Consider the following 26,749-nt stretch of genomic DNA (forward strand, 5'->3'; position numbering starts at 1 on the left):
AACTGATGGTTAAGTTACTAGGGATTACTGTGGTTTCACTGAAGCAGTAATAGCAGCTTTGAAAATTTTGCACTTTTGGGAATTGGAGTAGTCTTTGTGACTAAGTAAGGTTACTTAAATATTTTTGAGAGAACAAAGGCTTTAGACCATTGTTAAAGCAGGCCCAAGCTTAACTTTGTTTTGCAAGTGTAGTGATTGAGGCAAAAATTATGAAGTAGAGAATTTTCTTATGAAGTAAGCAGACATCCTTTGTTTCACAATGGGCAAATTTTTTCTTCTTAATCCTATGGTCAACTCAATGCACACACTGACTATGCATTTAAGATCACAGTATAGCACCAGATAAAATGATAGAATTATACCTTCACTGAAGGGATTAAATTAGTGGAAGTGACTAATACATGTAGTTTATAGCTTGATCAAATTGTAATAATCCTACATTTTAATCTCAACTAGGCCTAAGAATTCACGGTAGTAGAAGAGTACCAATTTTTCCAGTTCATTTTAAGAATAAAAATGACAAGACACCTTAACACAAAAACTTGAATTAACTTTATTTTCCCCCTATTGTTAACAACTGGTCTGCATTCTTTAAAGCAACAAAGTAAAATGAAATCTCAAAAGGGTCAAGGGTCAGAAATCCAGAATTTTTAGTTTTGTGAAAATGTTGCAGCTGTAGTATTGGTCTGTAAAAGAACCATTAAGCAAAAAGGAGTTTATAAATCAAAAAATATTCTACACCTTGGGAAAAATCAGCAGTAACATTCTCACTGAACATTGTAAATTTACATTTTCTTCATGAAAGGTACATACTATTCTGCATTTTACACCAATACTTCTGGTGTAAATTAGATTTGCTTATATTAAAAATGAGTTGCATCCTGGGGCAGGAAAACAAACAGCAAAAACCCCCTTTCACTTTATTGAAAGAACTCAAGAAATTTTTCAAGTCTGTATAAAGTTTCCTATAGCTGGAAAGTGAACGTGTTCAATCTCCATTTATATTTTAGTGCATTTAACTTGACAATTGTCACTTAAAAAATATAAAAGAAAGCAAATAGCATTAAAGCAGAAGTTTCATCAACTGATTAAGCACTCTAAATAGAAATGCAGAGAAAAAACACAATCCTTTCCCCCAAAAAGGTAGGTTGGGGTTTATAAAGCCTCTCCCTCTCCAAATAGCCATAGAAAGGGGGATTTTGTATACCTGTCAACCTTTTTTTAAGATTTAAAAAAGGTAGCTTGTTTTACCATGTACACATTTCATGAAATTAGTTTAACTTTAGTTCTGAAACACCAGCTGCTGTGGTGCTCAGTAGCATTCATTAAATGTTGCTTCAGATTTTCAGAAGGATACAAATTTAGCCCTTACATCTACATTAGACAAGATCTGTGCTGTGTAAGGCAGCAATACTGCAATTTTTTAAACAAAAGCAGCTTGTTCAATTTAAACTGTATCATCCAATCACCATAATGTGTCCAGTTATCATTTGTGAAAATGTAGCTTGCCTCGTACAGTCCAGACCAAAAAACTTACAGCAATAGAAAAAGTACATTGAATGAACCCCTGTAAATAAATATTAGAAGGGAGAGTAATCTGTGTTTTCTAATAGCTGAATTACAAAGATCTACAGTCTCTTGTTTTAAAAAAATTAACAGGTTGGAAAAACTAGTCACTTTACAGATGTCACCATTCCAGTTTACATTACATATTGCTTATTCAGCTGAAGGATATAGATTTTTTTTTAAATTGACAAGTATGCATGTGCCAAGGACCAAATTAGAGGGTTCTTTGGTGCAATCAGTCCAAATTCTCAGCAGATCTGAAGGATAATATGTACCAAGAAAAAAAAAAATCTGCTGCTAGACTTGGACAGCAGCTCTGTCTTGCTTCACATTACAAATCTAAAACAGCTGTTCTCAATAAGCCAACATTTTTTAAATCAGACATTGCCTGAAAATTTTGTACAATAATCTGGACCAATGATGGTTCTGTACCCTCATGTTGCTGTGAAACATGACTTGAGCTAAAGGCAAAGACTGGTTATCTCAAGGACAACTGCTGTATATTAGCAATCAGAACAGTGTATTTAAACTGTCTTCCTGTTGGGTCTCTTGCCTTTCTTTAAAATTAGTTTATTCTTAATGTAGCCCCGCTTCCTTTTGGCAGTCTAAAAAGAAAAACAGAATACATTGTATTAGTTAATTATAATGCTCTAATATTTACACTGTAATGATGTGCTTCAATCTTTGGACTTTTCTTTTTTAAATAAATTTAGATAGTGGGCCTAAACTACTTCATATTGTCCTTTTATTTTAAACCTGTTAAACATATGGCAGACTAGCCTCAGGCTACTGTCTTAATAAAACCCAAACAAACCCAACATCCTCCCCTTTCATAAAGTTATATGAAAAGCCCTTTATTGCAAGATTCACAAGTCTGTCACGCATAGCCCTGTCTCCAAAGCTGTACTGATTCTACTTCAGCTTGATTAGGGACATGGCAGAAATGACCTATAGAACAGTGGAGAATGTTAGTCTCAAAGTTGGAAATGAAGTTTCCAGAGAACTGAGCACTGGGTAACAGTCTTATCTTTGAGAGGATGACTAGGTTAAGTCTATCACCCACAGAACTGTAGTTTAGTGTAAACAGAGCATGATAAGTTATGTCCTATATTATTGATGTACTGTATTAGAGCAAATATTCACATCTCTGATTTCAAGGAATAAATTAACACAAAAACTTAAGAGCCAGGTAAGGGAGTTCTAGCCTTTTTATCCCCCACAAGGAGTTGGGCCCTAAGATGACATTATTAGCAAAGAGGGCTAGTTTAATTTTCTGTTTGATGTGCCAAATTTTAGGCTGAGCAGATACTTATTTTAATGAAGGGACTAATGTAGTAAAGTTATTTTCACTGTTTGCATTTGTTTATGCTCTCCCATAGATATAGTCAGATTATGTATTTAATTTGTCCCAAAGAACAAAGTGCAGCTGTTCCAGCACATTTTACATGCAATTTGCTTGTCAGGCTCACCTGCAGGCCGCTGACAAAGGGAAACAGAAACTACATCCCTTTAAGAAGCTGGAAAGCAGAGATTTTGAGTGCACCTTTCGTTTTACCAACTGATATGGGGACCAGTATACATTTAAATTCATCTACTACTGATAACTGTGTAACCATGCACAGGCACTGTACATAACAACTTAAGCTAATATATGTTGAATTTTCAGGGGTTCATGTGGACAGAATAATTTTACATGTTGGAGGCTGGCCAGGAAGATACTGCTCATATAGTTACAAAAGATCCTTTAAGGCTGTTTTAGGCTTTATCTAAAGACACCTGGCTGCATTTGCACCCTAGCAACCTGCTGGTTCACTGATGATTAATGGAGACATTTATACAGTATGTAGAATTGACTTGTCTCATCCAAATGCTGACCACACTTTTGTCCTAGCTTGAGAATAAAGGGGTTGCTTAGCTTAAAGGAATACAGCTGACAGAAGTAGGGTTAGGTTTATTATTAACAGGGGACTTCAGAAGCTGTCAGACCAGAACAATGTCAATACTACAACTTGAATTTCAGGTGTTCTAAGTGCAAACTGCAACTGGCCACTTTATTATAAAGTTTAAAGTGGAAGTTCCAGGCCCACTGGCAACAAAGGCTAATTCAAAATATTCATGTTAAGCATTAAATTATGATTTCAACTCTAAAGGCAAGTTACCAATTACAAGTGAAATGGTTCAAATAGATTCCTCTCTACCCAATCCAATTACAGTCTAATTGGACTGTGCCACCAAGGCACCTTATAGACACTGGTAAAATCTGTTCAAACACTTTGTACCCATAAAGTATTCTTAGTACCACTATTAAATTAGTGCATAACATACAGTTATTATCATTGGTCACTTGACAAGATCTGGGACTCCTACTTGGGATAAATCACTGCATTTTAAAGAAATAAATCACAGGGCTATCAGCTGCTTTGAAAGATTTTTCCTTTCACTTCCTCGAAAACACCCTACTCCCCCCGCCAACACTCCACTATAATAGACAAACACACCAAGACCAAAATATGAAATGTGTTTAAAAAAGGGAACATTTTAAGTGAGGTGATTTCAAAGAGTAAGAAGCCAGACACTTAAGTTCCATCAACAAAAGGTTCAGATTTAATTTATTTCATACAAAAAATATCATTTCGAAACTTCTAGGCATCACTATTTACAAACAGGTTCAGAAAGCAATGTCCACATTATTTTTTACTCGAGGAGCCAGTTACTGAAACATGATTGATGTACTTTGGAGAGTATACTTCAATTTACATGAAGCTGTTTAAGATTTGTAACAGCCAGTGACACAGCCTATTGCCAGTCAGCAACACTGTCTAAAAAAATAAATAAATCTAGCCTTGTGTCTTCACATGCTCACAGGTTAAGCAGACAGTAAATTAACGATTACTACCAGCAGGCAGGTCTGATACTGGAGATTAATATGAATGAAGTGTATTCATAAAAAGATCCGGCTAGTGGAAATACCGCTATATAACTCACCAGCTATGTGATTTGTTGATAAAAACAAATAAAACAGTTTGTTGCCCCTTTTGAGTTACTTCACTGGGAACCCACCTTCTTTGACAAATACTTCTGTTTTGGTAAAACGTTGGTTACTCTAGGTTTATGGTCCAATGTCTCTCTGTTGTCTAGTTCTTTCACTTTGTATATTCTTACAAGCCAATGCTCTGATGTAAAGGCTTCCTCCAAATGTTTGAATTTAATGTCCTTGTTGCCAATCTCAGCATTGCGTGTGCGATCAAATCCTGGAGGTGTCCGAAAATCCAGCTATAAAGTTAATGTTACACATCAATTTGGAAAAAAAATAAGAAATGCATCACTGCTAACTGAGCTGGGCTTCACATGCAACCATTCCCTGGGCTAGACCTAAACTGCTTTAATGGGAAAAAAAATCTGAAGAGAATATTTTCTGTGCAATGTCACTACTGTTCAGAAAATCTTGAAGCAACAGCTTTTTGTTAGTCAGCAAAACTAGAGCTCAACTAGTTCTGACAACTGGAAACTGATCAAATGACTGATACTTGTACTATGTCTTCTGCAAATGATGCAAGTCACCTGTGTCAGTGATGAGTCTTATTTCTTTATTCAGAAAGGAAACAAGAACAATGACAGGAGAGCATGAATGTCTAAAGTGCAAGAGTCTGCAGTGCCTTATGAACATGGATGCTTTCTCCCTGCCCTCTCTTTACAATGAAAATGCTGCATGGAAGAGTATGAAACTGCATGTTCAAACTTCCTTGCGTTGGCTCTATATGCCAAAGTCAGTCCTGAAGTTAAACAGGCATAAGGACCACTGATCCCAGAGTTCTACCCACTTATATGAATAATGAATTTAGTGCTGTGTATCAGAAATGGAAGGGCGCTCAAAAGGGGAACAGGAAAAAGAGAATAGAAAGTTTTATGGACTTAAAATAAGGCAAGTAGCCGATGGGAAAAATGGAAAAGGAATTAATAAACTTTATTCACAGATGTAAACCTTAATTTATGCTAAATGCCATTCCAAGGGGGAAGTGGTTGGAAGAGAAACAGCTATCAAACAAATAGTTCAGACACATTTGTGAGAATTAGGTGAAGCCTTTAGGTCTTAGCAGGGTGCCAATGTGACCCTTAGTGTCAAAGTCTGGGGAAGAGAACAGGTAATTTATTTGGTTATGGAAAGTATTTATTTAAGCACAGTTCCACACAAACGAAAAACTGGCATAAAAAGAATAACTTGAAGTGTAACTCTTCAAGATTACTGCTTACAGTGAATAACTAAATTCAAAGGTCTGCCCGAGGCAAGAGATGAATACAAAGCAGCAGCAAAGGGTCCAAGATAAAGTCTAGAGAACAGCACTAGTACTGCTAGAGCAAATAAAAGATTATATACCGTGGTAATTATTTGCAAAAGCATGACATTAGCTTTGAAAATTAAGATAGCACCGATTTCCATCACTTCGCTAGCAGAATGAAAGCTAACATTCAATAAAAAAATTGATCAAGACAACAGTTTTCTTGGCCTTGTGTCAAATTCAAATAAAATAAAAAGGGGGATCTATTTAGCAATAGCATAACCGCTCCTCCAAGACATTTCTGTTCTCGTGCAATTCAAGTTTCATTTGAAGCGATTCAATTCCATACTTCAAGTTAACTTTCTTCAATGCCCATTTGTGTAGTATTGGATTACAAATAAGAAATCTCAATTAATCGAGTTAACAAATGGCACATTTTTATACTTTCAGAGATACTAGTGGTAACCTCATCCTTACAAAGTTGATGTGATCTCACCTCCCAGGGAACTGTATTCTCCAGTGGTGGAAACTGTAGACTAACCATCAAAGGCATGTAGCTGATGTAGGAGTTCATTTTAGCCCAAACAAATATATGGATCTGAAACGCAATTCTGCAACTCTCTACCCCACGTGGCCCAAGCAGACAGTTTATAGGCGTCAAACACAACAGATGCTACTGAGAGGTCTTTCTACAAGCAAATGTTTTCAATACCATTTAGAATAACTGTAGAGAGCTAGCAGGAACCTATGTACCTAGGACAGGACAAACGCATATTAGGGGGTTTTAATAAGTGACTGATAAATGACAGGGGGCTGGTGCTGACACTGAACGAGCAAACTACGAATGACTGATGAGCTGAAAAAAAAGTAAGTGGAAAAGTTCCAGATACCACTAACCTGCATTTCTCCAAATCTGTAATAGGACATTTTATACATGAGGCAGTTCAGCAACGTTGGAGAACCTGCCTTGTCTACGCGGAACTCTCCCTGTGGAGTGAAGTAGTCACTTTCCTAAAAACAAAACAAAAACAAGGAAGTCTCATTCCCTCTTCCACAAGACTATCACTGATGGGATTTGATAAAGTGTGTAAACTGTCTTCTGTATTTTAAATATACATATAAGGGAAGTTGTCCTTCAACCTTAACTATAGCATAACAGCGGTGTAACTAAGGCACACTGGTTGTGTACCATCAGTTTTACTGAACAAATTTACCCTCCTGCTGACATGATCTTGCTAATCCATTTACTACATGTAGATGTACACGACTCTTGTTTTTGCAAGTATTTCTATAGTAAACAGTTCTTGGAGAACACCAATATTCTGATATTTTGATCATAAGGAGGTGTATAATTTAGTTGGGCATCTACCAAAATTAGTATGTTATGCTTTATGCACCTGAACTACTATTAATTATTCTGGAATAACATAAGTAGATGTGTGGTTACTGCGATATAAGCACGAACTATAGGTTGTATATACAACATACCTGAAACCACACATTTTAACATTTAGGAAATGGAATTATTGATTGTGTAGAATAACAAATACATAAAAAAAGTCAAGCAGAGGCCTGTGGTTACTGTCCCTGGACACGTGCTTGAATTTTAACTAACTGAGCAGACTGTTCCCTTACATCTGCTTACTTTACAACATTTTAACATTTTCTTTTGTCTACTAAGACTGTTGCTTGTCTTCTCCTGCAGCATTCAGGAATGGCAGAGCTTGCATCTTGATTTAGAAAATGTGGATATTTCCTACCCTACAATATAAGTAAAATCCTTTTACCCTCCTATTAGCCCATAGTTCAGTGTGGTAGAAATTCATTTCCTAGAACTGCAGTATAAAAACTAAAAAAAACCAGCTCCTTAACAGTAACTATTTAAATGTTCAGAACATCCCTTTGGTGATTCAGTTAAAAGCTCAATGGTCACGCTGTGACCCCCACACAGGCTATTACAGTAGATACCCTGTGCTTTCAGTAACAGTCTTCAATTCAATAGCTGAACCATGCTACAAAATGTTAAGTTTTAAAATGACTGACCCTTCAAGACCATATATATTGAAAGACAGTGGACTACCACTCACTGCCATCCAAATGTGAGAGAATCCTAAAAAACCATATGATTTAACACATTTTATCAAATAAAATGGTAATAAAACATATAGATTTCCCCCTTGTGATAAGGTCACACCAGAAAAGGGATATTTTAGTTAACGATGGGATTCGAGATAAGATATTGCCATACGGTACCAAAAAATTATCCAACAGGAATACTGTATTTTGCCAGGAACACACTACTCCTAGATCTGTTGTTTACATTTCCACTTACCCGGATATCTTTGGGATGCTCGCCCTCTGCTATTCTCACCATCCACAAGAACTTGTTGATATCATCACCAGAGTAGCCAATCACACCTCCAAAAATAATTAAAACATAATCCACATCCAGACTCCTCATGATCTCATATGCTGCTGTCTCATTTGATGACATTGCTTTTCCCACCTACAATACAATATTATAGGCACAAATATCTTAGTATCTGTACAATTGCTTACCAGCAAGCTAAAGGGCCAGATCCTCAGTTGATGTAAATAACTGAAGCTCTACTGAAGTCAATGGAGCTACACCACTTAACACAAGCTGGGGCTCTGGTCCGAAACACATGCATTTACCCTTCACAGACCTTGTTCATCTCATTCTGTATAAAAAAAACCCATTACTCCTCCATTTATTTGGAAACTGAAGAACCCAATCCTTACGAAAATTATTTTATTCTTCATGGGAAAAACTGGTGTCTGTTGGACTGAGCTTTAGAGTATATAGGACAGTTATTATACAACTTTTTTTGTCCTCCTACTGCTTCTTCAAACTACATTTGAATTGCCAAAAGGAGATGCTGTCTGGCAGGGTGGCCCAGTGCACAATGAAAAACATTTTAAAAAGAGTTGTGATAACTTCAGATCAACAGAAATTCTTTAACATGCAACTTAATTTTCCATTTTTCACCTTCATTGAGGTCAGTGGGCCTACATAACCAAAAAGCAAATGTTGCAGAGAGGGGTAGGAATTTGTGTGTCTTTCTCTTCACTTTCTGTTCTCCCCCATTAGATTTACAGGGTCGAGTCATTTAAGTTAAAAAAAAAACCAAAAAACAAAAAAAACCCACACCTCACCAAGACAAGCTCTTAAAGTTCAAACACTACAGATAAGTTTTAGGTCAAAAGGTAATACACCTCTACCCTGATATAATACAGTCCTCAGGAGACAAAAAACTCACCGCATTATACACGAGACTGTGTTATATCGAACTTGCTTTGCCCTCCTTCCCCCCGTTCCCTGACCGCCCCCTCCAGAGACCCCCCATCCCTAATCACCCCTAGAACCCCACCCCCTACCCAACCCCCCTGCTCCCTGTCCCCTGACTGCTCTGACCCCTATCCACACCCCTCGCCCCCTGACAGGCACTCACCGGCAGCGGCGGGAAGTAGAGCAACATGGCCCCAGCCCACTCCACTCTGCCACCTCCCAGCTGCGGCGCTCCGCTTCCCACCACCGGTGAGTGTGGGGAGATTGGGGAAAGGACGTCTTCCGCACTCACCGGCGGCGGGAAGCGGAGTTACGCGGCCCCAGGCTGCTCCGCTTTCCTTGCCCCAGCCCCACCCATGTCGCTGAGGGCGGGGTTGGGGAAAAGGTCCCGCACTCACGGTGCAGTGGGAAGCGGAGTGCTGCAGCTGGGAGCTGGTGGAGTAGAGCAGGCTGGGGCCGGGCTGCTCCGCTCCCTGCTCCTGGTGAGTGCAAGGAGGTTGGGGAAAGGACAATATAAATTGTGCCTATCCCTTGCAATTCTGAAGAAAAACATTCCAACTATTAACCAAATGTGACTGATATACTGGTCTTCCTGAGTCTGCACAGACAGCTCTAGTGCCTCTGTTGCTGCTCAGAGCTTTCCCAAGTTTCAGCTGAGTAAAAACTTATCTGAAACTTGTCAGTTCTCAGACAGCTATTCAGAATCTAGTAGGCAGCAGTGAAACTGATGAAGTAGATCAATTTTACTTTAATGCTGCTTAGCAAAACTGAGTAGCAGATGACCAGTTGTGGAGCTAACAACTGGGGAAAGTGACTCAAAAACAGAGTCCAGGGAGGGCTACATTAGCAGAGACCAACCACCCACCCATCCAGGTAGCAGCTAGGAGGCTCTAGGAACTAGAAGAGGAACAGGAAACTGCCAGAAGGAGTTATGTTGTGGGAGGGCTTCAAGTTTAGGTATCTACAAATTTACATTTCCCTATTTTGAGGCACAGTCTTAATTCTCAGAATAATCTTTTATTTAAAGATAAATTTAAGGGGGAAGAAAATCAACTACTAAATTAGATTTCAAGTTTACCCAGTTCTAGCGTCTAATAATTTTGCTCCACGATAATCTAGTTGCAGCATGTATTTTTTACCTCAATGTAATCCAAGATTGAATCAGCACCACTGTTTTCATATTTTGATCATACCGTTTAGATTTAGATATTTTGTATGTGAATTAAAAACATTCTAATCCTTTAATTTGGAAAGCAATCTTTCACACTGGAGTTCTAACATATGCCAAACCTTTCTGTGCTCCTTCCATCCCTCATTCTATAGCAATTCTCTTAAATCCATGCTATGCGTAAACAACTTACAAATTGTTTTTAGAGTAAAGTCAGCCAGATATTTTGATGTTTTTAACCTCTGAGTATATAAAACTACCTTCCTTACCAGGGCTATGTGGCTGTTGTTCCAGGTATTGTTATCAACTAAAGTAGTCCGATTGGCCATTCCTGCTATCTGATAGCCATAGTCCCACCAAGACATTACTCGAGCATGTTCATCTGTATTTTGTCTTAGCCAATAGTATGCCTCTCTGAAATCATCCAGGATGTTCCGAGTGCTGAAACAGAAGCATCAGTTTAGCCTATATTCAAACTAATGTCGGTGTCAGGTGGCTACTGCTTTGTGGAGATATAAATCTATGCTCAAAACAATCTGCATCTGCACACAATTCTTCTGAAGTAAGTTTGCTGATGACATGCACTCAGATTTGATTAATCTGATGACAGCGGGCTAGTCAGAAAACAAACAACTTTTGAAGAGATGACAAAACTGTATTTTGAACAGTATATTCAAGTGCAGAGTTTATACTTGGATGAACTATGTGCATCTTTTACATTATCCATAAACACAATCTAGCTTACATATTGTTTTTAAATTAAAAGTCAGTCAAGTATTTTGATGCTTTTACTTCTGACTACATAAAACTAGTTTTACCATTTTGTTGGGATTTTGGGGGTGGGGAGGGAGAGAATTAGAAATTGGACATTTAGGTCACATCTGAGATTACAGAAATAGAATGAAAGAAGCTCAAAGGGAAGACAAAACAACTCGAGATACCAATCCCATGAGCCCACCAACTTTTTTTTTAAAATTTTTCCTTTAGAAATTACTTTCAAATATGCAGTGCTTTCTTACCCATCATGATTGTATGAAGCCAGAACAACACTAGGACTGGAGTATGCATTGCTAGTTACCCAAGTGCAGTGGACAGCAAACATCATCAACAACATCAGCATCAACATAGTAACAATACTCTTGATGTTGGGACCCAGTCCTTCTTCTGTTTTTTCCTGTTCAGATACGTGTTTCCTCACTTTACCTGCCTGAATAAACACAAATTGAACTATTACAGCAGCTTAGATATAAAAGATGTTTTTCTGGCAATGGACCCAATAGCTTTCTCTACACCATTGCCAACTCACAATATCATGTAAATAAAAAGATCAATAAAGTAGTTCTCCAAATCTGAATATGTACAGGGAGATTTTTACATCCAGCACCATGTAAAATGAATTATTCATCTAAAATCTTCCTTAATAGCATAAAATGCTCACATCAGATCACACTTCAGAGCCTTGCTGAGGTGACAGTTGAGTGTAGGGCAAAGTAAGAGGTGAAAATAAGGACTCTGTAGTTGAGAAGAGCTACAAAAAACAAAGCTTGCCATTGTTAAGGGTAGGTAGGAAATATTCCTCTTGCACGGTATTTTGGTTAGCTTTATAAACCTCCAGAGAATAGCATAGGTTTCTGAATTCTGCCTCAGAAAAACAAGAACCTCTTTGTGTGTTCTCATTTGTTTTAGATGTGAGAAAGGAAAGAGGAGGCCTAAATACCTTTTTGAGGCAGGGTGAGGTGAGGGAAAGAAGTGGGTATATTTGCTGCAAGAAAAAAAATAAAGGAAAGGAAAGATAACCAAGTCTTCTGTGTTACAATACAAAGTTAACCAAAGCCACAAATATCAAGGAGCCATGTGCTGCCATCTTCCTCATAAGCAGGAAAAAGGCACTGTAAGGTTTATGAAGATGATCTTTCCATAAAATATATAATCCTTTATTTTTCACTGTATTTGAGAGAAAATAATGGCAAGTTTTTGCTATTTAAAAACAAAAACAAAACATTTGTATTGCAAATAAAATATTCTGAAATATCCTGACTTCAATTCAGCAAGCTTGTAATTGTGTTATAGCTTGCACATCACTTTCTGGTTTGGAAAACCCCCTCCAGTGAAGCCAAAAAACACTAAATACATTTTTCTTTAACTCTTAGACTGCTACATAATCTCCAGGGGTAAAACTGAATTTCAATAGGATTTAGACTTCTAAGTTGCTTAGACACTTTTGAAGTTTGTCCCAGGTGAATAACTCCTGTGATGAAAATGGGTCTGAGCACTAGGAGATTAGAAATGGGTGCTTAACTACAGTGTCATTCTCTGGTCAAAGAACTATGCATTTCCACTGTGAATGACAATGAATGCCAGGGGAAGACAGTGAGAATGACTCTAGATAGAGTCTGGTGGTAAGGCGCTCACCTTAGATGCGAGAGACCCAAGTTCAAGGCCCTCCTCCAATGGCTTAATTTATCCATAGTGGAACAGCTTCAACAGGGAAGACTGAACAAGAACCCTGATAACTCTGAGCTAAGGGCCTGATTCAAAGACCACTGAAGTCAGTGGAAAGATGAGTCTCCCACATCCCAGGTGAATGCCTTCACCAGTAGGCTGAAATGTCTAACAAGGTGGCTGTCACCACCTTCTCTTCCTACAGCCATTTGGTGAATGGCATTTAAGTCCTGAAATTTTTTTTTTAGCTGCAACTATTTGGCAAATTAATGTCAAATTTGTGCTGGCAAGGAAACATATATACATTCTTCATAGCTGAAGCTTCAAATGTAGCCCTAATTAGGGTACATTACCCAGAGATAACAAAGGCAGGTCTGAGCATCACTAAGTCCATATAAACAACAGCAACAATTACAGCTCCTAGCTAGACGCAGACAGGACAAGCCATGATGGATCCGATAGGACTCCCAGTTTACAAATTATCCTGGTATTAGGTAGGCATATGCCATCAATGAATGGTACACTTGTAACACCAACCCACCTAATTCCTCTAAATGCTTTTCCCTACCAACAAGCAGGTTTGTAGTCTTGTAAGGTTTGAGCTGCAGCCAGTCTGCATTTAGTTTCTCGGGCAGGCAGGGGGAGAGTAGTGAGACTGCAGAATTAAGTTTTGCTGTAAAGGAGATTCAAACCCTGATCCAAAACCAACTGATGTCAACTGGAGTCCTTCCATTGACTTCAACAGGCTTTCAATCAGGCCCTTAATTCAGAGTTATCAGCGCACTGATAGTATGCTTTCAAAGCATATTGTCCTTTAGTGCCCTCATACGCACACTGAAATGGGTGACAAGATAGAATCTGTACAGCTAATCCTTTGGGAAAATGAACATCCAGTACAACAATTCTGGGAAGAAGGACCAAATACATGGACTCCCAAATGGTTACACTTTGGTGACTGCAGTATCTTATTGGTGGGTGTCTGTTCGAAGCGTTAATATTGAATTCCTTGATGTCAGTGATCCAGACCTATAACAGTAGTTTATAGACAGCTGTAAAATATACTGGGCAAAAAACATGCTATGTTCTGACGTCCAGGGTGTTTCCCAGAAATAGCTAGAGTAGAAAAAAAGCCTGCAATGCAATTTTATTTTGTAAGTGTGTGTATTTGGAATTCAAGATCAGAGTCTGCACACTGAGTTAAGACACACAGTGCAGGGAGATACAAGCTCCTCTGCACCTCTATCCTGACCATCAGCCTCCTGCTTTTTCCACTGTTGTGCCTCTCAAGACAAGTTTGATAGTTTTATCAAACTTTTAAGAATGAAGTCAGTGTGTTTGTTAAGTCCAAATCCCTCTGTACTTTACAAGGGATCAGAGTTAAAAGGAGCAAGAAGAACCCCCTATGCTGCACAGGTCTCATGTATAAAATTGAACATTTAAGATTGGAATCCAGTAAAAGTGTATAGGGTGTCTTGTTTAAATTAGTAATAATGCTTCACACATGTACAGGACTTGTCATCCAAGAACTGACAATCCCACAAGGTCCTATATCCTTTTTATAATAACGCCCTATCAGACTGCAGCAATCCTTGCTTTAGGAGGAAGAAATTCAGCCTGTCAAAGCTCTGATGTTGAAGCTTTGAACCTCAGACTATATTGCCCCTTGTTATCAAGGCCAAGAAAGATCTGAAATGCTTAGTATAACAGAGCATAAGGATATATCAGCATTGCCTCAGAATCTCTTTTGCTCACCTTGTCATACAGGTTGCCTGGGTTTCTTTTGTCATCCTCATCACTGCTGTCTTCTATTGGTGGATTTTCCCTCTTCATATCATCACCCAAATAGTGCTCAAACACATTGGAGAAAGCAATTGCTGATAGCATACAGACCACTGGAGTCAAAGTCAACATCAGACGAACCATCACACCAGCAAAGTAAACAGCACTGATTGCATACAAAGCGACTGCAGAGACAGAAGTCCACCAATGACATTTAGCTATTCTCAGAAGAAATCGCTATGTCATTAAATTAGCCTCAGAAATAAAGATAATATCCCCTAAATGGGGTTGACAGCATCTTGTTATATAATGCACATTTATAGCACGCATCTTGTTAAATATTGTAAAAAGCTCTTATTGAATAGTTTGCAAAGACTGTGTCACATCTACATACATCCCTTTTATCCCCAAAAGGCTTCTTCAAAATCTAACTTTGCAGCTTTTAGTGAGAATTAGAGCCCAGTTTTGATATTCATTAACAGCTTGTGATATCTCACCAAAAATGCGCTCTAAATGAACTGGTAGAAGAAATAAAATTGTGTAATTTCATTTGATAAAAATACAGCAGAATGGATATTTTGCTGAAAGAGAAAAATCAGGTTACAAGTTGTAAGGAATTACATAAAAACTGATGTGAATGTAAGTCATGACATATATAATCACTCCACGAGATTTTGCAAATGTACAGGGGGTTGTCAGCATTTCAATTCCAAGCACATACCTCCAACCACTTAAACATGGTTTTTCTAGCAACGTTGTAAGGTAACCCCCCCTTGTCCCCCAGCAGAACAATGTTATCATTACAGAATGCTTTTATAATAGTAAGAGCACTTTTCACAAGAAAAAAATGCCCCCGTGTACACTAGGCAGGGAAATTGTTACAGCAACTATCATTTAGACATTGTTGCTAGGACAGTTTCAACCATGCGGACCGTCTCATAAATTTTAACAATTTTATTGTTTATAGAAAAGGAGATCTGCAATGGAAATTGTTCCAGACTGTCACTAGTTTAATTTGGAAATACTGAAATTCACTAAGGGATGATATGATTTAAGTATTAACTAAAAAATGAGGTTCTCCACCCCCACACTCTGGCCCCTTTCATGCTGGATCAAAGGGGCTGGAGCAGAATGAAGGGGCCCTGAAAGCCCTGGTTTTGGCTGGTACATTGAACCATATTAAGAAATTTAATATTTTCAGTACTATCGCTTGGAAAATATTTTATCATCTCCAGTAAATCAAATTGCTATAAATTGTGTTCAATGCTATGTGGCGACAGCAAACTTTACAAAAGTGTCTTTATCCAATATCCACAGTTGTTGAAGCCTTCTTCTAATACAAAATGCACACCAGCTTTATTATGGGATGCAAAGCACACCAAACGAAGCAGAACTTTGATGAAGACAAAATTCTAGAAAATAATTTTTGAATATGTTCTTACCAAAGACTCTTTCATCATTGATGTTTTTGATACAGAACCACAGCCCTGCTGGAAAAGTACACACGAGAATATGTAGATCAAAAAAGAAGGAAACCCATGTTGTAGGCTGATGCTCAGACACCGAGGCAATGATCGGGATGTGAATTTTCGCATACCTTGTTTAAAAAAAATTCAGTTCAAATTATTTTGAAATGATGAAGTTGCCAAAATTGTATAAATCAGAATTCTGAAGCAAATTTAAAAGTAAACATTTTAATTTAAAATGTTAAGACTTTATTCAGCAGAAGTTTGAGGCACCTTTTCTATACATAATATGGTCCCATATCTTATGATAGTCAAGAAAGAGACAGTTTGGGCACATATTTATTTTTTAACCCCAATATTAAGGACTAATTTTGTGGAATCAAAAGGTATTATTAAAATGTTTTGCTCTGTCCCCTGGCTAAATGCTAAACCAAATTCAATAGAATCAAATACTCATGCTGCTATACAAGCCATTTTTAATTTTGGAAATTCATAACACATCTGACCAATTAATTGATTTGCAGCACATCCCCTTAAGTTCTTGATGCGGACAGTTTCAAAGAGCTCTCCTCTTTGCAATTTTCTCAGTGCCTTAAGTTATCAATGTTAGCTACTGAGGTCAGCCTTTACATATATAAACCATGCAGTTGCTGGAGGCCTCACATCCATTTTCGCACTGAGGCTTTGGCCTTGTCTACACTAAGAAATTATGTGCGTTAAATACTCAGTGCAGAGTAGGCCAAATTGCGTTTAATATTATGTCTTTTAATTGTGGTCTGCTCTAGGGTTAAACACTACCACATGACACGATGCTGAACAGTTCTTTGTCTACAAAGACAACTAAGTCATGTTTAATATTGTGTTAATGTGTTCTGACAATATAATTTTCTAATGTAGACAAGCCTTACAAGTGAAAGGCTGATTCTACACAGCTCACTCCATTTAAGGGCATAAAAGAAAGCAAGCCTGTTCTTTACATGCGCTTGAGTGTACTGTTAATGACAGGAGTTCTGACTTTACGCCCTTTATACAGTTTGATTCATTTTATAGTAAAATGTGGCAGTAATTATGATTTGGCAGAGCCCAGGTTGCTGGTACCTTGAGCTCTTGTGCCCCCCACTCCTATAGAACTTCAAAACTTGGTTCTACAAACAGAACCCCATGTGAGCGAGAGTCTGGGGGGAGAGGGGAGTGTTACCCCTGAATTGTGCGGTCTGTTTCCCCAGAATTTGATCAAGCTAATTGAAGCCATATTGTGTGCATTCAGTCACCATGAATTAACAAAATAGAACACCAATAGTTAAGGGATAATTTGGACAAGCAGGGCTTTTTGAGGCAAGGTCAAATACTAGGTGCAGGCTTGCAGTTTCTGCTAATCAGAATGGGAGGAGGGGAGAAGAGTCAACAAATTATGAGACAAAGAAAATAAGTGGATAGAGACATTGAGTTTAGGTGCCTTTGATATAGAAGCTTATTACAACTAAGGTTGTTAGGAATGTTTCTTTGGTAAGTAGTTGATTGAAATTAGGAGAAGTGATGATCCAGTAGGGGGTCACTATGAGCTATGTGTTTTGTAAAAATTAATTATAAAAAGACTATATAATAGAGTGTACTTTGGAGCAGTTCTCTGAAGCTATCCTGAGAGACCTTTTCCTGACACTATACTCCCCAGCAGTGAAGCGACTGGTCATCACTGACCTGCTGCTGATTATTCAATACCATCTCAAATTTTAGGTAATTATTTGGGATGTCCTAAATCTATTGCTTATGTCTATGTATGCTTAAATCTAATAAATAGTAGTTTTAGATAAAAGCACGCTTATTTGTATCAATCTTTCATCAGATGGAAGTGCTGTGTTCCCATTGCTTATTTCTGACACTGCCTGGAGTGAAACAGTTAAGTTACCACTGCTTTGGGTTCTGAAAACCCTGGGTAACATGTATGTAAAATATTTTTTTGTAAGTTTTACTCAGATTTACCATTAAGTGACTGTTTAATTATTCTATATAACATTTTCAAGGACTAAATTTTAAAAAATAGTTTAAAATACCCACATGTGTACAAACGGAATTATTCACACAGACTGGACATTTGCAGATGCATGCTAAATGTATGAGTGCTAAAAACTTGCGTGAGAGATAACTGTCATTAAAGATTCATGTACGTTTTGTGCAAAGTCTGCTAAGTCCGTATATATTGCATAGGTATAACTTTAAAAAAATCTGTCCCCAAATGTTAATGGAACCTTTTTAATGATACCGTATTTTATAGACGCAAGTGTCTCAAATCTCAGTTGGGGAATACTTTTTTGGTTCAAAAAAAGAGTTCCACAGAAGTTGGAATCTTGATAATTTTAAAATAGTTGCCACCTACCTATCTACAAACACCTAAAAGAGGCAACATTTTGAGGAATACCCTCTCAATTGTCAATAAGGGAAAAACTCAGCAAAATGTCAATGTTTGGAACTATATTGGTCACAGTTTCAAGACAGGTTATGTAAATGCTCTCTCCAAACACTGTGTGGAAAATTTATATGTGAGCTCTTATTGATGGGAAGTGGGATGGAGCGTGTGTGTTTTATATTTCAACAAGACATATAATTCACAATTCCTCTATCCCTACTTACCCGGTGTCCCACAGTGAATAAAACCTGCCACTCCATGGAGCAATGTAACCTGAAAAAGTCAATGAAAAAAATACTCTGCTTAGATATTTAATTATAATGATTTAGATATTTCTTCAGATGTCTGCATAAGCATATATTACAATGAAAGTTTAAAACATATAATTTATAGAATTATTTCTGTCAAATAGACTTGCTATGATACAGTTTATATGCATAACTAAAAATGATTCTCCTCTTAAGGAACTAAGAATTATCAGCCTTACAGGACTTACACTATACTGTACAGATTCAATGTCATCATCACTCACACAGCTCAACAAATCATCAAGAGGTGGAGTAGTAGTTAAGACACATGTTCCAAAAATCAAAGACAGTCTACAGCATTTGGAGAAGGGAGATATTCAATCAAAATAAAACAGAACAGACTACCTACATACTTTCCTTGCAAAGTACTGTTCCTAAGTCATCAACATTTCATCTAACATTTGATTTCTCTAATGCCATCACTGCAGTATCTACATGCAACAGTGAATGCATACTAGTATTCAGACACCCTGATAAACCTTACATAAAAGCGTCAGGCTTTTTGAACATGGCTCTAACACAAAAAGAAAGTGATGATACTGTAGATCTCCAAGCTGAAAGAATTTTTATTTTATTTTTCCTTCCCCTGTCATTTAAAGAAAACAACACAGAAAAGTATTAAACTGAAGCATGAAAAATAAAATCTCATCTTTTAATCCTTATGGCTTTATGCATGGAGTAGGAAGAAGTTCTCAAGTCTGCATGTCAGCTGAACATAACTGATTCAAAGTTTTAATCTCTTATTCTATATAACAGGAGGTGCTGAGGGCAAATTTGTGTACATGACTTTATTTTCCCCAAACCACACCTTCTGTTAATAGTACAGATACATATTTACCCTTTGTTTTCAATATTGTTTTACCCTCTATAAATGGATGTAGAGTAGTTTTACTACTACTAAACTGAAATATTGTAGGTTCCTACAGATACCCCTTTTCTCGCTGTAACTTGGCGATTCAATTTAGGAGCAAAACTCCAAATCTGAATACTCCTGAACGTTTTGAAAATTAAGATCTAGGCTCTGCAAGTTCATTTCCATCTCTTCTACTTTCTACTATGAATAATGCCCTGAGAAAAAAAATTTTAAACATCAGCGGCCAAATTTTGCCCTTGTATATCTGCCTGAAAAGTTCCACTGAAGTAAGTGGGAGCTGCTCACGTGTATCTGAAGGCAGATCACAATCCAGCAAGTTGTGGAAGTGTCTGGTAAGATGTATATTTGTTCTTTTTGTAACTTTTCAGCTCAACAGCAAAACAAAAAGATTGCTGTTACAACCCTGAACACTAAAGTCAGCAGCATTTTTTTTGAACAATTATGTTACACATTCATAAAGAAGTTTTACAAGAAGAGGAATATTAAGACGCAAGAATGCAGTTACTGTAATGAGGTTTTGAGTCTTGAGAAAGTTTGCATTTCAGGGAATAGAGCAAAGCTGGCTTTTAAGGTCAATGACACAGATCCGTGCAGTTTCTTGTATGTTCAGTACTTTCTCAGATGTTCAGTTAAGCCAGGAGGCTAGTGGATTTCAATTTGAAAAGCAATTAGTAATGTGAGAATTACTGATTTGACGACATCAGGGTTCTGATTCAGTAAGTATGGTGTACTGGCACATCTCTTTCTTGCTGCCATATTTTCCAGAATTTTAACATTTATTTAAAATTTTTTTAAAAGTAACTCTAGCAGTTAAGGATGTTGAGATAGCCTCAAAAACATGAGCGAAGTGTAAAAAGATGCTATGCCTGCATTTGTAGAAGCTGAAACAATAGCTCCAGAGGTGCCAACTGTACATTCATATCACTGAGTGCTAACTCAGATATTCAATGGTATTTTGGCATAAGTGACCAGGCTTGGGAGACATTATCTACCTCCCCCTCAATAAGATACACCCAAGGAGCCTAAAAGAGCATAGCTGGCATCGTAGGCACCCCCAAAAGGGAGCTAAACTCAACAAGCCTAGTGGGTCACATAAGCCTCACCTAGTGGAAGTCAAACCCAAAGTACCTAGCAGAGTCCAGGAGTGCATATGGACCCCAAAGAGAGGGAGTCAAACCAAAAGAGCCCTGAAAGTCTCATGACCATATTCTGAAGATCTGCACAATAAATTGTTAGCAGCATCACTTGTGGGTGGATCTTATTTTGTGGGCAGGGCTTGGAAGAGTACCAGTACCTTTATGTTCTGACTTCTGGACATTATCAAGTGTATCCCCAGTTTTCACAGTTTTGAACTGTATAGTACATTATCTCTTTTCCACTTTCTTCCCCAAAACCTAATTTTATCTGTTCCTTTTCATTATTTGAGAAAATGATGATTTACAATAGTTTACAAAGGTAAGGGACAATTTACAGTAGAAAACTACAAGTTTCTTAGATTTTTACTTTTTTTTAGTATAAATTTGAACTTCTATCTTCAGTGCACTGTGAAGTAGAAAACACATAGGCTTCAAACACAGACACTTGCTTGCCTCATTTAAACGTCTTCCAGGCACGTAACAGAAATGATGAGTTAAATAATTTTTCTTTTAAAAGCAAGAAAACATGTTTAACAACCCACTATATGCTTAACAGACTGCCACTGACCAACTGGAATTTCATTATACTGATATCCTCTTTAGGTTTTAGTTATCTATTTTAGGTTCAAATCTGGCTGAGGTCACAAGTGAATTTGGTGATCTCATCGTAGCCTACATCAGACATTTGGTAACATCATAAAAAATCCTGTCCAGGAGGCTCAGGGTTGGAACAACAGTGTTTTACTGGACAGGCCTAAAGTGCAGTGGTGGGGCTCTAATAAGAACTATCTAGAATCTGTTCACATACTGTTTAATTTTAGTCAGACAAGAATTATTCCTACCCACGCTAATTTAAGAGCATTCATCAACTTTTATCTTCACCTTAAAGTACACACTCAGTTCTCATTTGCGGTCTCTTACCTGTATATGTCAAATAGATGACACTCAGGAATACAACACCAGCAGCTAGTGACACACCCAAGAAGAACAAGGTCTGGAATTCTTGCTTTGTTAGTCTGTCTCTCAAATACTGCAAAAAGGCATAGGCTTGCAACAGTGCAAAAACACCTGTTTAAAGAAAGAGGAAAATTCTTGTATAAATTCTCCAGTAGAACAAGCAATAACTGGTATAGCTATGGAATCCTTTGGCCAAGGTTATGTCTCCACTAGCACTTTTGTCCATCAGGGGTGTGAAACCCCCATCCCCCCCCACCCCGACATAAATGCTGATGTGGACAGTGCTATATCAGCAGGAGACGCTCTCCTGTCAGCATATAGGGGCTATACAGGAGACCTTACAGGGTGCAGCTACAGTGGTACAGCTGTGCTGCTGTAAGGTCTGTAGTGTAGACACAGCCTATGTTGGAAGTCTGGGAAACACATTGTATGACCTTTTAAGAAGACTACTGCAATGCTTACCCTTCTGGCCAAGAACCCATTAACCCCTATACTCATTTGATATGTGATCCACAAGACTAATTTGCAAGTTAGATCACTCAGGTATCTTTAAAGTCAAAAATGTTGCTGTTGATAAAGGGAAGGTACTCCTCTACTGAGGAGTCAGGGGACACCATCAGATTCCCAGTTTGTTGTCATTGGTACTTGCTCCAATGACCCACTCTGCAAAAATCTAACACAGGTCTCCTGAAATCAAACAATAGATGGCCTGTATCTTGGGACTAATGAAAAGTAAATTTTCATACAAGAGGAGCTGACTGAAAAATGTAAACTATGAATACTAAAATGTAAAAATCCCTCATATAGAATGTTTCACACTGAACAATTTCAGAAAAAAATCAGAATTATTTTAAATTATTTATAAATTCAGTTGTTCAGTGGAAATTATATTCTACCTACCAAACATTCCAAATACACCACTGTTTTTGATACTTAAAAGTCACATTATATTCCAAAATTACAGTTGATCTAGTAGTAAATACATGACTGTCATATTGAGAAATGATCTAGTTTAATACTGGTAAAAGATTTACTACCTCCATTAACTTACACAAAAAAAGGATAATTTAACAATTAAAAAGGCATCTCCCCCCCTGAAATTTACTAAATTGCAACATTTTCTATCCTTACCAATTTAATTAGCTAACATGTTTCTCCTTAACAACTTACATAATACAAAGGAGGTGAACAGCAACTTTTTTACCACAAATTCATGGAATTCTTTGATGCATTAAAATTTTTGGAAATATTAAAGGAATTCTAGTGTTCCTACCTGCAGCAGCCATGTGCTCACTTGTTCTAATTGGCTGAAAGCCCACAAAAGGTATCTGCATGGATAATATTAAGCCCACAATGTAGAAAGTGCTATATGCTACAGAAGAGAAAAGGGGAAGAGTATGAATTACTACATGATATTTCAAAAAACCTTCACTACCTCTCAAAAACAATTTCAATTTTCCTTTTATTCCCACCTGCAATGACACATAATATAGCAGAATACATCATTCAGGTATTTGTAGTATTGATTTATACTACACACTATTTTTCTTCAGATTTACTCTGAAGAGATCTTAGCAATTTTCACAACAGGAACACACTCGTTAACAATGGCTCTGGAGAAAGCAAGGAGACCTCTGTTACTAATTGCACTAATATGTTCTTGCAAAGCATGAAAGAGTAAATGTTTCTTCTTTAGTTTGAGAGGTAAATGAAATCAATAGTCCATCCACCCAAGACATCTTCCTCTTGTTTGCCCTATCCCCAACAAAGAACTGATATCTGCAGGATAAGCGGCATTAGAAGAAGGAACAGAAGATGCATTCCATATGGAGAGAAAGGAACAGACTGGGACCATTTAGAGAGGAGACAATTGAAGTATACAAAAGAATGAATGGCATAAGTTAATGTAAATCAGTATACCTATTTGCCTTTCTCCTAATACAAGAAGGAGCGGACATTCAATTAACTTGAAAAGCAACCAAAAAAATAAGTAAGTAAGTAGTAAATAAATAAATAAATAAATAAAAAATAAAAGTACCTTAAAAGAAACCCACAGTGCACCATATATATTTTTAAACTTTGAAATCAAACCACAAAGGATTGAAAGCTAAGAATTAGGTCGGATTGGGAGGGGGAAAAAAGGATTAGAATTTACATGAACAATACGAACATCCAGAGTAAAATATTAGATAAAATTTGGAGCATTTTATTTTGAACGGCCTTCATGCCATCATGCTTCAGGACAAACCATCCACTGCCTGAATAGATTTGGGAGAAACTTTCCATTATGAAAGAAGAAAAGGAGTACTTGTGGCACCTTAGAGACTAACCAATTTATTTGAGCATAGGCTTTCGTGAGCTACAGCTCACTTCATCGGATGCATACTGTGGAAAATACAGAAGATGTTTTTATACACAGAGACCATGAAAAAATGGGTGTTTATCACTACAAAAGGTTTTCTCTCCCCCCCCCACTCTCCTGCTGGTAACAGCTTATCTAAAGTGATCACTCTCCTTACAATGTGTATGATAATCAAGGTGGGCCATTTCCAGCACAAATCCAGGGTTTAACAAGAACGTCTGAGGAAGGGGGGGGGACGGGGGGGACGACAAGAGGAAATAGGTTACTTTTTATAATGAATCAACCATTCCCAGTCTCTATTCAAGCCTGAAGTTAATTGTATCCAGTTGACTTCCCAACTGTCAGGGTATTTAAGCACTGGAACAAACTGCCTTGGGAGGTTGTGGAATCTCCGTCATTAGAGGTTTTTAAGAACAGGTAGATAGATAAGTATAAACTGCCTACGAATCACTCTTTTCCCCTTAAATTAATTCCCACCCCCACAATTTGAAAATATATTTCAGTATTAAGATGTCCACAACTAAACACAACACAGTCTCACCAGAGTCATATGAAAATGGACCATTGGCATGGCTTTTGGTTGATGCATGAAGGTACATATGAATCTTTAGCGCATCAAGCATATAAATATCTTACAACAGTGCCATGTAAACCCCTGTTCTCACTTTCAGGTGACATTGTGAACAGGAAGTGGGCAGCAGGGTCTCCTGCAAACGTAAACAAACTTGTTTGTCTGAGCGATTGGCTGAACAAGAAATAAGACTCTGTGGACTTGTAGGCTCTAAAGTTTTACAGTAAAAGCTTTGTTATCCAGCATGTTGGTTAATTAAATATTCTGGTTAACTGAGAGTTACACTTTATCAATGGAATACCAATTTTCAAAGAATTAGAATACAGTAACTCCTCACTTAACATTGTAGTTATGTTCCTGAAAAATGTGACTAAATGAAACGATGTTAAACTAACCCAATTTTCCCATTAGAATGAATGTAAATGGGGGAGGGGTTAGGTTCCAGGGAATTTTTTTTTTTTTTTGACATACAGTACAGTACTATAGTTGGGAGGTGCCTTTGCCTTACCCCACACAGGCACAGCCCACTGGCACTGGAGACAATGAGGCAGGCAAAGAGGCTGAAGGTGCTGTAGGCTAGGAGAAGCATGTTGCACAGCAGCAGCGGCAGCTTCCCCTATTCTGCAAACATGAGGGGTGGGGGGGGGGGGTTCAACCCTCGGCCCACCCACTCCACCCCTTCCCCCAAACCCCACCCTTAACCCACCTCTTCTTCCCCCCACCCCTTCTGCCCCTTTACTCTGCACACCGCGTCCTCATTCCTCCTCCCTCCCTCCCTCCCCGACTCCTGCCCGTGGCAATCAGCTGGCTTGTGGTGTTCAGGAGGGAGAGGGGATGATCAAGGACACAGCAAGCAGGCTCCCCCTCCTTCCCCTGCTTCCTGAACACCGCAAGCCAGCTAATTGCTGTGGGCAGGAGGCAGCTCCCTCCTGCCCACGGCAATCAGCTAGCTTGCAACGTTCAGGGGGCAGGAGGGTGGGGGGGAGGAGCAAAGACACAGAGCGCAGCCTCTCCCCTCCCTCCTGCTTGTGGCAATCACCTGGCTTGCGGCATTCAGGAGGCAGGGGGAGCCTGCACACCAAGTCCTTGCTCCTCCCCCCTCCCCCCCGAATGCTGCAAACCAGCTGATTGCTGCAGGCAGGAGGCAGAGGGAGAAGTCGCTAATCCGCGGGATCTGCCAGCGGGCAGGAGGCGCTGGGGGGCGCAGCATAGGGGGGCTGCCAGCTGTGGACAAAGCAGGCAGCCAAACGACGTTATAGCAAAGCATTGCACAACTTTAATGGAGCATGTTCTGTAATTGAAGAGGAATGTAAGATCGAAACAACGTTAAGCGAGAGGATGTTAAGTGGGGAGTTACTGTACAATAAAGTGAATAAAGTATAAAATATGGAAGAACAGTATATACGTATTCACCAATCCAGTAGTAGTACTGCACTGCAGAGTGACTGGTTTCTTGAAGCACTTAGGGTTATACAGGTAAAGTTTTCTGTACAGTAGATTATATTACGACACTACATATCACTATGGGCAGTGCATGGCATACACCCAAATCAATAAAAATACACTTAACACTAAAACTACACTAAACATAGTTTAATCTTTGGTGATTCACAAGGCACTTCAGGATCTTGCAGTGCCTCAGGTCATCATTATCAACATCAATTATCATTGTAGATATAGAAGGTATAGGAGATTGGGCTGAATCTGTAATGACCCTATGACAGGTGTGGGCAAACTTTTTGACCTGAGGGCCACATCTGGGTAGTCCATGAATGCTCACAAAATTGGGGTTGGGGTGCAGGAGGGAGGGCTCTGGTTGGGGATGCGGGCTCCAGGGTGGGGCAGAAATGAGGAGTTCAGGGTACAGGAAGGGGTTCCAGGCTGGGGAGTGGGGTGTGGGCGGTGAGGGCTCCAGCTGGGGGTGTGGGCTCTGGGGTGGGGCTGGGGATGAGGTGTAGGAGGGTGCTCTGGGTTTGGAGGGCAGGAGGGGGATCAGGGCTGGGACAGGGGCTTGGAGTGTGGGAAGGGGTGCAGGCGGGTGCTCTCGGCTGGTATCGAGGGGTTTGGAGGGCGGGAGGGGAATCAGGGCTGGGGCAGGGGAAGAGGCTCAGGGGTGCAGGCTCCCGGTG

At 38.7% G+C, this 26,749-nt stretch overlaps 1 protein-coding gene across 1 annotated transcript in view; it reads right to left on the minus strand.

The window, feature by feature from the left end:
* Positions 1-537: 537 nt before the first annotated feature.
* STT3B (STT3 oligosaccharyltransferase complex catalytic subunit B) overlaps positions 538-26,749 on the minus strand; it is a 76,404-nt gene continuing 50,192 nt past the window's right edge. The window contains exons 6-16 of the mRNA XM_077811238.1: positions 22,961-23,059; positions 21,652-21,798; positions 18,637-18,685; positions 15,985-16,139; positions 14,516-14,727; positions 11,341-11,528; positions 10,591-10,762; positions 8,176-8,349; positions 6,741-6,854; positions 4,627-4,839; positions 538-2,171 (exon numbers count right to left, since the gene is read on the minus strand). Coding sequence (XP_077667364.1) covers positions 2,091-2,171; positions 4,627-4,839; positions 6,741-6,854; positions 8,176-8,349; positions 10,591-10,762; positions 11,341-11,528; positions 14,516-14,727; positions 15,985-16,139; positions 18,637-18,685; positions 21,652-21,798; positions 22,961-23,059 — 1,604 coding nt within the window. The 3' untranslated portion in view covers positions 538-2,090. The remainder of the gene's footprint in view (positions 2,172-4,626; positions 4,840-6,740; positions 6,855-8,175; positions 8,350-10,590; positions 10,763-11,340; positions 11,529-14,515; positions 14,728-15,984; positions 16,140-18,636; positions 18,686-21,651; positions 21,799-22,960; positions 23,060-26,749) is intronic.

This window comes from Eretmochelys imbricata, chromosome 2 (assembly GCF_965152235.1).
Source record: "Eretmochelys imbricata isolate rEreImb1 chromosome 2, rEreImb1.hap1, whole genome shotgun sequence".
NCBI classification, from domain to species: Eukaryota; Metazoa; Chordata; order Testudines; family Cheloniidae; genus Eretmochelys; species Eretmochelys imbricata.